Source organism: Staurois parvus, unplaced genomic scaffold, assembly GCF_062004578.1.
Source record: "Staurois parvus isolate SC_StPar_1 unplaced genomic scaffold, SC_StPar_1.0 ptg000402l, whole genome shotgun sequence".
NCBI lineage: Eukaryota > Metazoa > Chordata > Amphibia > Anura > Ranidae > Staurois > Staurois parvus.
This window is the reverse complement of record NW_028318198.1, coordinates 9636801-9651086: the sequence shown is the minus strand read 5'-3', so window position 1 is coordinate 9651086 and position 14286 is coordinate 9636801. Positions and strand designations below refer to the sequence as shown.

Sequence of the window (14286 nt, the reverse complement as noted above, 5' to 3'; positions counted from 1 at the left end):
ATTTCTCTGACAGCCTCTACGGTCTCGTTAAACATACTATCCACGATGACAGAAAAATTGTTCAGGCGCTTCATAAGTTCTATTCCCCATCCTGTCCATGAGGGGAACCAAGCCCATGCCTGGTCGCCCTCAGAGAACAGCTCCCTGCGAACTCTCCCTGCCATCCTTACCTTCTTGTGGACCATCAACTCTTCATGGTCCATCACTACATAGGATGCGGGGACTAGCTTTATGAGGGCACACGAACCTTTCGCGTTCTGGGGAAATGTTCTATAGGCTGCCGAACCACACAGAAAATAGTATGGACCTGTCAGAGCAGGAGGAGTTCCTCGTTCGGCCTCTGGCACTGAGCAACAGTTGCACAGACTGGGGGATTGCTCCCTCAGTCTGCACATCACATCCGTCCTTCCAACACACGTGGTCTGGTCGGTCAGTGTGGTTACTCAGAAAGGAAGTCTGGTTAGTCAGATTGACAGTTATACCTCCCTCGCAGGTGGTAGTCCCAACAAACTTGTTACCTGTGCCAAAGCTGATGTTAAAGCACACCTGAGGGCTGCCTAGCTGCCCAGTTACCCATAATGGACTGGTGAGGGCCCTACAGGAGCTAGAGCTAATATTGGTGCTGAAACTGATGTTACCTGCTAAAAATGTGTCATTAAGTTCTACCGACAAATGTCTACGTGGGGGCTGACCAGGGGTCCCTTGCTTTTTCATGCTGACGCGGATGTCATATAGGGCATGAACAGCGGCCATTGCGGACATGTGATGACTGGGTGGGGGCTTAGAGCATACCCAACAGTTGGTTTTGTTGGCGGTTCTGGCTAAACGCAGGTGCATTTTAAATAAAAGGTTGGGGTATCTGCCGTCTTTTCCTCCGTTCACACACATGTATGACATACAAACAAAAAGAAAAAGGAAAATGACACCCCTCATTCTCTGGTGTAGCTGAGAAGCTTCTTGCAGTGGCTTGCGTGCACCCAGTTGTCTCGTCCCTCGAGCTTGAGTGAGGTAGGTGTCGTCAGCTGGACTTGGTATGGTCCGGTGAACCGTGGCTCGAGTCCGGTTCTTTGATGTTTCTTTAGGACGACCCAATCACCTGGCTCAATAGAAAGAACACCTGTTATTGTATTTGGATCGGGGAGCGATTCGCGAACCCGATGGTGTATCTTCTGCAGCTCCCGTTGCAGAGATTGCACATAACCTGTAAGCTGTGAATGCAAAGACGACAACTGTTGAGGAAAGTACAACCCTGTTTTGGGAGGTCCCCCAAACAACACCTCGTAGGGTGACAGCCCATGTGGTTGCCGAGGGGCATTCCGGATGGAATAGGGGGCAATGGGGAGACACTCAGGCCAAGGTTTTTGGGTATTGGAAGACGTTCAACCTTACCGCTACTCTCGGGGTGATATGGGGTGTGTCGCCGCTGACTCCAGTTCCACCAAAGAGATGCAGTCGTGTCCTTTGGAAGAGAGATTAGTAGTGGACAAAGAAGACATGTTAGCAGAAGAGGTGTTAGTATTGTTAGTCGTGTTGCAAAATTCAGCACTGTCATTGTTGTCCTCCCCCCCCTTCTCATCTTCCGACACAGGAAGAAGAGAAGCTGGGTTAAGAATAGTGCATCGTTTGATAGTGAGGTTAGTAGGGGTTAGGAGGGTTTTCCCCTGAGAGGGGTACCTTGCCTTGGATGTCCTGTTTTCGCAGGACCGTTCTTGCTGCACTGGTGTCGGTGAGGCAAGGGAGGGGATATTTTAATTCCTCTAGAAAAAGATGGATCTGGGCCGACACCGATTTGTCAACTTCCTATGAGAATTCATAGGAGTTACTTACCATGGTGGTCATAGGGGCGGAGGACTCATCAGGAATGAACTGCCACCGACCTTTAGGTAATTGGGGACAGCTCCTCCTCATGTGCCCCGTTTGGTGGCACTGGAAGCACCTGGGTGGGGGCCTATCCTTCCTGTGACCCAGATCCCTTGGTTTTTCGTGTGGGGTCTGGGACATAAGAACTTTGGCCTTGTCTTGTTTTCTTCTATCCATTTCCCTCTCTATTGCCGCAAGAGTGGAAAGGATAGCAGGGATAGACATCTCATTATATTCGGGTCGGGCCAGAACCAGCCTTTCCCGAATTTTAGTATCGATGACTTCCAAAAATTTGGCCCGCAACAGAATGTGCGTCGCGGTCACCTTTACCCCTTCAGTTGGAGCATCAGGTCCAACTTCCAGATCCGCATCCAGTGCCGTCTGCTTGAGACGGCGCCAGAAGCAGGCGCTTTCCTCATTAGGACCCTGGGTGAGCTTCATCATGTCCGTAGTAGAGGTAGCACCATACATTTCTGGAAGCTTTGCCTTTAGCTGTGTACAGAACTCTTTGCCCCCTGAAGTCATCTCCTCATGCGTGGTTATAGAGCACCCTGCAATCACTGTACTGGCCACTTCCATGCCCACCTTTGCCCATAGGATCTGTGCACAATCTGACCCGCTCATACCATAGCTGAACTGGTTTTGTCCAAACATTCGAGGAAATCCTCTCGGATTGACTCGATAGTCCGGGAGCTCAGCCAGAATAGTGTGGATCTCTGCCGGGGTGAAAGGGACATGCCAAACTACCCGTTCCCCTAAAGTCCGTTCCCCCCGTGCATTGGGAGGACCTTCAAATTGCTGCACCCTGACTGGATAGGCCTCGGTCCGGGAAGAGTGCAAGGGCTGACCCAGCTTCATCGGTGGGCTTAGATTAACCACCTCGCTTACTGCACCTTCAGGTTTGAGGTCCCTCAGATCAGGGTATAGCTGGGGGGGCAGGGGTCTGATCAGTGGTTCGTAGCGCTTTGATGCAATCCGCCCTGTTTTTTAACCGGGTGTCTACTCCCCTTGATTCACAGATAGTCTGCAAATCGGTTGTTGAGAAGGCTTCATAGTTGGAAACAGAAGGAGCTGGGGTGAAGCAGGAAGAAAGGAGAGGTAGAGGTAGAGGCTGAGGCATAGAGACAGAAGACACAGAAGGTATGTCAAGAGTGACGTCACTAACAGAAGAGACAGGTGCAGTTATACTTATCTCAGCCACTGTTGGTTGTTGGGGAACCCCAGCAGACCCTGATCCTGCCTGCCTTAGTAGAGTCAGCCCTGAAAGAGCTTCCTCCACCTCTGACACTGGATCCTCCTGTTTTATTCCCTCTGGAGGCCAGGTATACATCACCTGGTTCTTCCGGACAGACACCAGTTTATGTATGCCCTGCCTCCCTAATTGGATTGACCTGTGAAGCCATAGCTGTGCGATCTCTAGTTCTGACGCCTGCATCCGTGGTTCAAATTCAGAGATGAATTTTTCCCACCTCCATGCGTCAAATGTACCTTCCCGGGGAATTTCCCATCTGGTACCCTTCGACCATTTATTCCACCTTTTGAGGGGTTCTGTAGACTTCCCCCCCAAACTCACCTTCATCAGTTGTGCAGCTGTCCTTACCCTGAAGAGGGCTGGTTCCCCCTCTCTCTTCATGGACTGACTACTGCCCATCGTGACTAGTCACTGGTATATATCCCGCGTCCGGGTACCTGTTTACCCCCTGGAGCACTCGGTGGGATCCTACCGAGAGGCCTGATTCCACCACTTTCCCAGCACAGCGTAATTTATGTGATACTTATCGATCACCCGAAGCGCATCAAGTGGCGGTCAGACTGAGAGCACACCTCCCACTCCCACAGCGCAATTTGTGTGATCCTGACCACCCGAAGTGTTTGTGGTAACCAGGATTTCCCTGGACCGCCCACTCACACAGCGTAATTTATGTGGTTCTCATCACCCACTGTGTTTGGCAGGCCACACCGCACAATGATGAAAGTGGCTTTTCTCTCCCTGCACACAGTAGCTAACACAAGTCAAAACAAAAAGAGGGGTTCTTGGATGTTACTTAGGGGTCACTGGTTGGGCAGAAACCTGCTAACTGACCTTTAGGAAATTTGTGTAAAGAAAAAAACTTTCCTAATACACACAGAAAAACCCTTTTTCAACCTGAAAAACTGTTAAAAAGGACAAAGTGGATCCTTATGAAAAACACGGGACGTTTCACAGTAAAACAATTACACAGAGGTAAACCGAAAAACTGCGCCAAAAGTAACCTTGTTGCTGACGCAAAAATCACTCCTATCAGCACCGCTAAACGATCTGCGCTACACACGCAATCTTTACTGCAACCACCTAGAACCGTTTACACAAAAAGTCTGCTGGACGTGAAACACGCGACACAGCAGCTTAAAACAAACCCGCTTTACAATAAGGAACTACTTTTAACAGGAAAAACACAAGAAAAACATAATCACTATACAAGAAATCTATGTGCAAAAACCCAGACTACACCGCGCTCATTAAATGTGGAACACGTGAAGGGAAAACTCGCTTAATACACTTTAAATTGGCTGGCAATACGCAAATTTAAAGCTAAAAGCAAACAAATGAAACTGTAAAAAATTTGGATTAAAAACACAATATGGGTCAAATGCATATAGGAAACTTCATGCACATTGCATAGAGATTACTGCACATTTGGTAGCCAACAAAATGGCCACCAAACAAAAGGAGTCCATGTGGTTTAGTCAAGAAAATGACCCCCCACAGAGAAACACACGGCAGACTCTAGCCTCAAAATTGCCTCTTACATAAAACAGACTTTTAGACAGAACATACACTGGACAATTACACAACAATATACAGCACACATACAACACAATTTGGGCACAATCACAGAACGGACATAAAACACCAACATATCACACTAACATGCACATGTAACAGAAAGGACCCCCTGCTGCATGCTTGCTGGGAGCAGTAGTACCACAAAACATTGTACAGACTACATACACACAGAGATCTTACAACAGTTAACAATTAACCTAAGCCTTTCAGCACTGTAATAATTACCTCACGTGGAGGGGGGTAAAGCAATCACCACAGTACCTACAGCCCACAAATACTTACCTAACACTATGCAACAACTTTTACCCACTAAAACATATACCCGTTTAATTTTTGGTTGGAAGATTTTTAAACTTGACCAAATCCAGCCAACCAAAACCCACCCCTCTGCTGCTCTCAGCAGAGACAAACCCTCGTCTTTTCACCCACAAATCAAGAGTTTAGGACAAAAAACGAGGTCCTTGTTAAGCGGTATTTCTTGTTAGCTAACAGAGAGCGAAATCAGCCACACGAACACGCAAAAAGCGATCCTCTTAATGGCAGAGAGACCTGAAATGTGCCGGCATACTTTTTGCTAGTTCATGATGGCCATTCCCCCCTCGTTCTAGGTTAGCTACGCAAGAATACGCGTTAGTATCCACCAGGCTCGCCAAACTGTCTTGGAAATTCGCTTTAACGAATTTCTCCTTACCGTGAGTACTCGCAGTTGGATGCGCAGAAATCCCCCATAAAGCTGTGCGAATCTCGCTTACCACGACTGCAGCCAAACTACACGATTCCTGCCCATCCAAATACTTTGGTTCTGTTGAATTTGTGGGTGATTGGAGCTCCGTTACCCTAGAATGATCACACGACACTCTAAGGCTGGTTGCAATCCACATAAGGGCCGGCTTTAGGCTCAGCTCTCTGTTTTTATTAAAAATACACACATGCCCCCCACATGAATAAAGTCAAACCCTCCCACCGAACAATACAATGGGGATTGCCTATACAGAGGATATACATTCCAATTGGAGCATAGCCTTTGCTATTATCTATCACTGGTCCTCCCCCATGAGTCTTCTGAGGTCAGCAGACTTCCTCCCCTTCCCCCCTATGAGCCATCTGAGGTCATATTTCCTGTCCTACTAGCTTCTATTGGTATGTAAAATTCTCTGCACAAGCACTCCCTAAAAATATCAGTCTGTACCTGGATGGGCCCGATACGATCTTTATTAAAACACATCCATCCAAGATACAGTTTCAAGTTGGTAATGGGTTGTAAGATATGCATAAGCCTACACGTGGAGTTCACACCGCTTGCGCCTTGCGTTATGAAGCCCACGCGGTACCATGCTGCTGATATGCGGATACAGGCCCACGGTCTACTGACAGCAGCATTCGCATGGAATGCCGTGGTGGTATACACGCCGGTCTATAAGCGCAGATCTGCCATCTCATCCATTACCAAGCTGAGTACTGTAATACATACATTGTACATGCGCATGGCCCAATTGCAGCCTTCAGAGCTTTAATTAAGCCACACGAGAGACATATGAATAACACGAATATATGACACATTTAAAGTTCGACCAACAATACAAAATTTCCATGACAGCGCTATATAAATCCTGTGTAATAATAGAATTAACAATCACATTTAAACTGATAAATAGTAGTCAGTATACACCTGCAATCTTTGAAAGTGACTCTTTTATAAATGCATATTTTTTGCAAGTTATCAGAAGATTGCGGGTGTCAAGCTCCTGCAGACTCTCTGGGGTTTATTTAGTAAAGCTGGAGAGTCCAAAATCAGACTCCCTTCTGCATAGAAACCATTCAGCTTCTAACCTCAGCTTGTTCAATGAAGCTTTGGCAAGGAAACCTGGAAGCTGATTGGTTTCTATGCAGAAGGGACTCTGATTTTGGACTCTCCAGCTTTAGTAAATAAACCCCTCTGTGTAGCTGTACCTCCAATTCAGGCAAGCAATTGACAGGAAAATCAATGAAATGCCAGAGTACTCATCACTCCCCCTTGTAGTTCATTTAGAACTGCAAGCAGTCCGTTGCAATGGATGATGGTTCTGATAGTTAATTCATTCACAGAATTCTGTGAATGATTGGCACAGCAGTGTGGGCAGAGCCCCGCTTGGCCGTGCTCTTTTTGAATTGTGACAGCAGGTTCCCGGGAGAAAATCCCTGGACCGCTGTCACCGGGGGGGGGGGGGGGATAAGATGCAGATGCTGAACATGTTACGTGTTATACCTTAATTAAGGGTGTGACATGTCCACAAAGGTGAACTTAACCTTTAAGCCCATATGAAGGTTGGCTGTTCTTGTAAGATTTTTCTGACATTTACTTAGTTGCGTCTTACAGCAAAAGCCATAGTCTGCAAGAAGCTTCTAAAGCATCAAAGGGATCTCATTGTTGGAAGGTATCAGTCAGGAGAAGGTACACAAATTTCCAAGGCATTAGATATATCATGGAACACAGTGAAGACTGTCATCAATAAGTGGAAGAAATATGGCATAACAGTGACATTACCAAAAACTGGACATTCCTTCAAAAATTGATTAAAAACTTGCAGGAATTTCTGGCAAGTACAGTTGTGTACTACAAGTGACAACAATCTCCCATATTCTTCATCATCTGGGTTGTGAGGTAGGGTGGCAAGACGGAAGCCTTCATACATTTTCCAAAAACCTATATCAAGTCTGCCGAAAGCATGTGGGGAAAATGTGTTGTGTTTTATAGTCTGATGAGACCAAGATTGAACTTTTTGGACATAATTCCAAAAATTGTTTGGCGCAAAACCAACACTGCGCATCACCAAAAAATACCATACCCACAGTGAAGCATGGTGGACACATTATGCTTTGGGACACAGGAGATGGCCTCACAAGCTGACAAATTTGGAGCACTTTTGCAAGGAGGAGTGGGCAAAGATTCCAAAGGCAGGATAACCATATTGAAAGACCCCCTACTCCAAAAGCCTGAATGCTGATATAAAATTAAAAGGTGCTTCTACAAAGTATAAGTTTCAAGGGTAATCATATTTGTGCAATCACATTATTGTAAACTTTTTTTTATTGTTTCCCCTTTAAAGATTTCAGTTTGTTTTTAATTGCACAGGTTATAGGTCACATTAAGGCCCCTTTCACATGGGGTGGATTCCGTTGCAATCAGCAGGGGAGCCTAAAAATGAAAAAAAATTCAGAAGTGATTTATCTTGGTCTAACTTATTTTTATTTTTAACATTTTTTTACATCTCAAAAATCTGGGGTTTTTACAGGCATTTGTAGACCTTTTATATCCACTGTACACTCTTTTCTTGTTTCAACTTTTTTAACGAGGTTAGTGTTGCATTCTGAATAAAGTGTGCTGCCTGAAATGTTTCAAATTTCTAATGACTCCTTTTATTGAAAAAATAAAAATCCGTTTGTGATTGTAAACCTCCGGCATGAACATCGCATATCCCTCTATAGTGTGCACTTATCTCAATTAAGAGTGCTAAATGTCATGTCTGCTAGCCGCTTTATTCCTCTGCTATCTGCCTGATTGACTCTTGACAAGTTTTCCTGACACCAAGAGAAAAATGGTGATGGGGAGGGACCTTCAGTAGCTTGACAGGCTCAGCTGTTTCTGTGAGCTCTGTGGCCCCCTCCAGAGTGTCTCTTCCCTCTGTAACGGAACCAGAACCCAGACCGCACTGAGTTTTTCCGTTATAGCACAACTTCCCCTGTCCGAACACCATCCACGGACCACGCCCTCAAAACCCCTTTAGGAAAAAGACAGCACCCAGCTCTTACTAAAACAGGAAGCCAACAAATTTTATTGTACACAAAACAACATGTTTTATACAGAGGGCGGGGAAAGACAACCAGGGACAGGAAACACATCATCAGCCTGCCCCACCCCACCCAGACACAGAACAATGGGATGAAACACATGGTAAAGGACATTGACCAACCCCCACACCAATACACAAACAGTACATCCCATAATAGTTGGCTGGACAGGAAGACACCATGGGGGGGAGCACATGGCAAACAGACAATAGACAGCCATGTGGCCTAGACAAAGGACAACACACAAATGCACAATACTGGGACATTCACATGTACACCCTGTACCCTTAAACAGGCACAGGGTGGGTTAAACATAATGATTTGGGGAGATGATACAGAGGTCCCCCCACCCCCAAAAGTCACTCCCGTCACATATCTTCCCTTTCGGCAGGAGACTAACACAGGAGTATATCCCAGACGGATGTACTCTGAAGTTAGTCTGCACCTCCAGTCCCCCAATGCCAGCACCCACACAGTACCCCATGCAAATTGTCCCACACCAAGCGTTACTCACCCAGCCAACCTCTGCCTCTCCGTAGAACATACCCGCCGCTGGGGAGAAGTACGGACTGGTCCTTCTCCCGGAAGTCCTCTCAGCCGCTGGAGAGAAGACAGGGTGGCTGGGCTGACTCCATCATTCTGTGGGGGATCTGGGCCGACTGCCCAGCATCCCTGGGGTATCCAGGTGGTGGCTGCAGTCTCATCCACGGACATCAGCTCAAGCTGCTGTTGTGAGGTGCCGCTTGCATCCTCTTGCTGTAGCTCCTGCGGTGCTGGTTGTTGTGGGCAGAGATCAACAATGCCTTGCCCTGGTGCCAGCTCTTCTGCTGGGGACCCCACATCTGCTCCGGCTAACTGTAGGGAAGGGAGGCCGACTTCCTCCACTCCCAGACTGTGGATCTGCTGCTGGGATGGCACTCCTCTGTCACTGTCTCCCTGGTGCACAGATCCTGGCTTGGGAGGGAAAACAGTTTCCTCCACTCTGGCTGACTGTGGGGGAGGGAGGACAACAACCTCCTCTCCCTTCTCACCTTGGGCCTCTGAAACTACCACAGGCATGGGGCAGAGGTCCTGGACCCTCTGTCCGGTTGTCAGCGCTTCAGCTGGCGGCTCCCCGGCTGGTTCCTCATCAGTAAAAAAGTTAATCAAATCCCCAGCCTCTGGAACTGGTGTTTGGGGATCGGGGCTCACCATCTCCTGTTCATGGAACTCAGGAGACGTTACCAGTGCTGGGCAGAGTTCAGTACTGTTTGGCCCTGTTGCCAGGTCTACTGCTGGTTCCTCCTCAGCTGAGAGGTCTATCAGATCCCCAGTCTCTGGAATTTCCACTGCTGATTCTTGGGCATGCTGCCGAACATGTCCTAGCAGCTTGCTGTATGCCCTTTCTAGATCCAGTTCTTTCTTCAGCAGGTATTCCAGATCTGGTTTAAGTTCTGAGACCCCTGTGAGACCGAACATAACCTCTCTGCTTTCTCGTAACTCCTTCAGAGTAGGTTCTCCTCTATTGCCAAACACAAAAAGGTCTGTAAGGCTCTCTCACAGCAATCCAGGCCCACCAAAGTCAAGTCCCTCAGGAGAGCACTCTGTGGACACCCCTAATTATTCCTGCTCTGCGTACCACCGCAGAGCCCGATATCTATTGTCCAGTTCTATCTCCTGCGGGACCAGCGTGTCCAACTCAGCCACCCATTGCTCCTGGGGTTGCTCTCCTAGGAATGGCATCCGTGACTTCTGATGGTCCCTGGCCCGTTCCCCTGGGGTTGGGTAGCACTTGCCTTTGTCCATACCAGCAGCCTGGACCGCTCCTCTCCAAAGCACCTCCCAAATCCGCTGCCTGAGCTCCAGGTACTGATCCGTAGACACAGTCCTGGTGTATGTTGCAAGGATGATCTGCAGCAGCCCTGGGAACTCTGATGCCAGGTCCATATCTCCACTGGGGTGACTGACGTCTTTTCCTGCTCTTGAATACCGGTGGTGGTTTGGATGTGTTTACAGCTGGAAGCACAATCCCACCGCTTGCCACCAATGTAATGGAACCGGAACCCAGACCGCACTGAGTTTTTCCGTTATAGCACAACTTCCCCTGTCCGAACACCATCCCAGGACCACACCCTCGAAATCCCTCAGGAAAAAGACAGCACCCAGCTCTTACTAAAACAGGAAGCCAACAACTTTTATTGTACACAAAACAACATGTTTTATACAGAGGGCGGGGAAAGACAACCAGGGACAGGAAACACATCATCAGCCCGCCCCATCCCACCCAGACACAGAACAATGGGATGAAACACATGGTAAAGGACATTGACCAACCCCCACACCAATACACAAACAGTACATCCCATAATAGTTGGCTGGACAGGAAGACACAGCACCATGGGGGGGAGCACATGGCAAACAGACAATGGACAGCCATGTGGCCTAGACAAAGGACAACACACAAATGCACAATACTGGGACATTCACATGTACACCCTGTACCCTTAAACAGGCACAGGTTGGGTTAAACATAATGATTTGGGGGGATGATACAGAGGTCCCCCCACCCCCAAAAGTCACTCTCGTCACACCCTCCAATCAGCTCTCAGAGCTTTTTTCTGAACTTTTCAGTGAAGCTTTAGAAATTCTGGACTTTGCACAGATTTAGAGAAGAGAAGACTGCAGATAAACAGGTACTAATTATATAGGAAGATTTGTTTCATTTCTGTGTATCACTTGAGGCCAGTCAATTCACTGGGTATATGTAAGGGTTTACAACCACTTTAACCACTTCAAGTCCCGACACTTTTACCCCCTTCCTGTCCAGGCCAATTTTCAGCTTTCAGCACTATCACACTTTGAATGACAGTTGCGCGGTCATGCAACACTGTACCCATATTAATTTTTTAGCAATTTTTTGAGACGGATAAAACTTTATTTTGGTGGTATTTATTCACCATTGGTAATTTTTATTTTTTTGCTATAGAAATGAAAAAATCCAAACATTTTGGAAAAAAAAGTTTTTCTTATACAATTTTGCAAATAAATCTTTTTTTCATAAATATTGACCAAAATATATTCAGCTATATTTTTTAAAAATTACCCAAATTAGTTATTGCCAAAAATTATAATTTTTCAAAAATGTTTTTGACCATTTTCTATTTTTTTTTTTTTGTTTTTTTTTTTGTTTTGTTTTTTAACATACTGTCACCCTAGCAGTACAGTGTCACTATAGTGACGCTGTACTTCTTGTGGGGGGTGATGAAGATGTATTTATTTTTTTTTACATTGATTGCTTTTACACCAATAGAGGCTGTAAAAGCAATCATTTCTCCTTCTCTCTGGCTGCATTCTTGCAGCCATTCAGAAATACTGTGAGAGCTGTGATTGGTCACAGCTTGTCACATGGTACAAGGCTGTAGCCTTGCACCATGTAACCTCTGTGATCACAGATTTCACTAGTAGTAAGCAATGATGTCGGAAGTGACATCTTGCTTACTACTATTCATGTGATCACTGATTGGCCAATCAGTGAGCACATGATCAGGACCTCACACAGATGTCCTTTTCAGTGATTGGTGTTCTGCTGTGTCCTCCCAGGGAGCGCGCACAGGCAGTGAATCTGGGAGGACGTTTTGTAAACGGCCACCCGCTCCTGCAATACTTCCGTCCGGCCGTTCATGGGCTGGACGGGAAATGGTTAATATACTGGGCCTAAAGAAAATATGCCATTTTTCCCTTCCCTTCTGAAAATATTAGTTGCCTGGTTGTTGTACTAGCCCTCTGAGTTTTGTGATTTCTGAGTTACTGGCTTGGAGCAACATGCAGGTTCTCCTGACACCCCTGATCTGCGTACATTTTCTGGGCCAGTGACTTAAACAGTAATGAAGCCATAAAAGTCAGGCAGATAGTATTTTTAAGACAAAAGCAATAGCAGCACCCATACTATCCCAAATTGTAAATGTAATGTCTCAATGTTTGTATTCTAAATCAAAGCAAATACTGTGGATAGTCGGTTTCAGTCATTGTTTTCAGATTGTTAAATGTAACTGTGCATTTCTTGTCTAACTCCAGAATGTCTAACTATTTGGACCCAAGCATGTACAGGAATTGTTGTGTACAATTGTGGATACTATGCTATGTTCATACTTTCAGGTCCTGGATATTGGTGACAGTCTCACAATTCCAGATGAGTTTACAGAAGAGGAGAAGAAGACTGGTCAGTGGTGGAGACAGCTTTTGGCCGGAGGAATGGCTGGAGCCGTGTCCCGTACAGGAACTGCCCCTCTTGACCGTTTAAAAGTCATGATGCAGGTATTTCAGCCTTTCCTTTTTATAATAACATTTATCCAAAAGAACCTGCATAAATCATGAAGAATGACATAAAATCTGCACGTACAATAATGATTTATAATGTTCTGTATTACAGTTTTATCGCTTTTGGATGTGCTGTACACAGAAAATTAGTTAGGCACTGGTGTGGAAAAACATTTGTACCAAAAGGTTGCTTCAGCTACCCAGATATTAAAATTAATTGGAATGAAATGACCTCTAACCCAGATAGTCGTCCATAAAAGGGTTACTATAACCCATATTGCAGTTTGGGTCAGAAAAATATGGTCTTTATATGGTTTTAGTGATATTTGGCAAAAAAATGTAATTGTGAAGTAACAAGATAACTGTTTTGTTCTAGTATTTAGGATATAGAGGTTGAGAAATACAGAAAGTTTATGAATAGTAGTTACTGAATAGTACATCGTAATGTGTCATTTTTCATGCACTGGGACAATCATTTTTAACTCCCTTAGAAGCCAGAAGCGGTTTCGCCAAATAAACGCTTGAAGCTTGTAAGTGTGTACCACATTTACCCACCTTAAGTGTTTGGGTGTTGATTAATTTCAAATTAAAGTAAGTTAAATATCTTTTGGCTGCACTTCTCATGGGGATCACAGGAGTGCAGTTCGTTCTGCACTCCTGTGACCTGTTTTCAGCTGACAGTGGGCTGAAGCTTGCTGTCGGCTGACGTCACTCAGGATGGGGAAAGATCCCGACTTTAAAGTCAGGATCCGCCCCAGAGCTTGGAGTTGTAACTGGCTCAGCCTCTCGTGATCTGCTGAGAGCCTGAGCCAGCTGCTCCCTCCTCCTCCACAGCCCAGCGCTCCAGTGAGCACTGGGGGGCAGAGCAGACAGCGATGACTGACAATCACCACTCTCCGCTCGCAATCAGCGGTTATGTGATTGCTGAGTTCTCACATTTAGAGCCGGCGTTGGATAGATGTAACATCGGTCTGATGCTACTTCCACTTAGGTAAGTGTAACTGGACAAAAAAAAAAATCCTGTGTTTCTTGTCATTTGAATGAATTAATGTTAGCTTTACCATGTGTCTTGACGCGTTTACGTGTGTCAAGCTTTTTTTTTTTTTTTTTCAAGCCAAAACACTTCTGCTCCAGAACTCCCTGGCAGTGGGTTTCTTTTTCTGACACAAAACGCTGCTAAAGTTCTATGTGTGCATGAACACATAGGATAACATGCCGGCCGATTAGAGGCAGTAGAAAAAAAAAAAAAAAAAGCCCGATGCCCCTAGCAGCTGTAAAAACATCCAAATGTCTATGCACTAATGGGCGGACTGACCATTTGGAAACTCGGGCACTGCCCGAGGGCCCGGGGTCAGTAGGGGGCCCCATGAGATGCCCCTGGTACCTTTTTCATAGGCTTTTTTGAGTTTGGGCAAGGACACAGGGGCCCCATGATCACCTATTGCCCAGGGGCCCCATGAGTTGTCAGTCCGCCC

General features: G+C 46.1%; 1 protein-coding gene across 1 annotated transcript in view; it reads left to right on the top strand.

Annotated features, from left to right (window-relative positions):
- Positions 1–14286, top strand: part of SLC25A24 (solute carrier family 25 member 24) — an 80076-nt gene that overhangs the window by 33461 nt on the left and 32329 nt on the right. The window contains exon 5 of the mRNA XM_089686623.1: positions 12650–12808. Coding sequence (XP_089542749.1) covers positions 12650–12808 — 159 coding nt within the window. The remainder of the gene's footprint in view (positions 1–12649; positions 12809–14286) is intronic.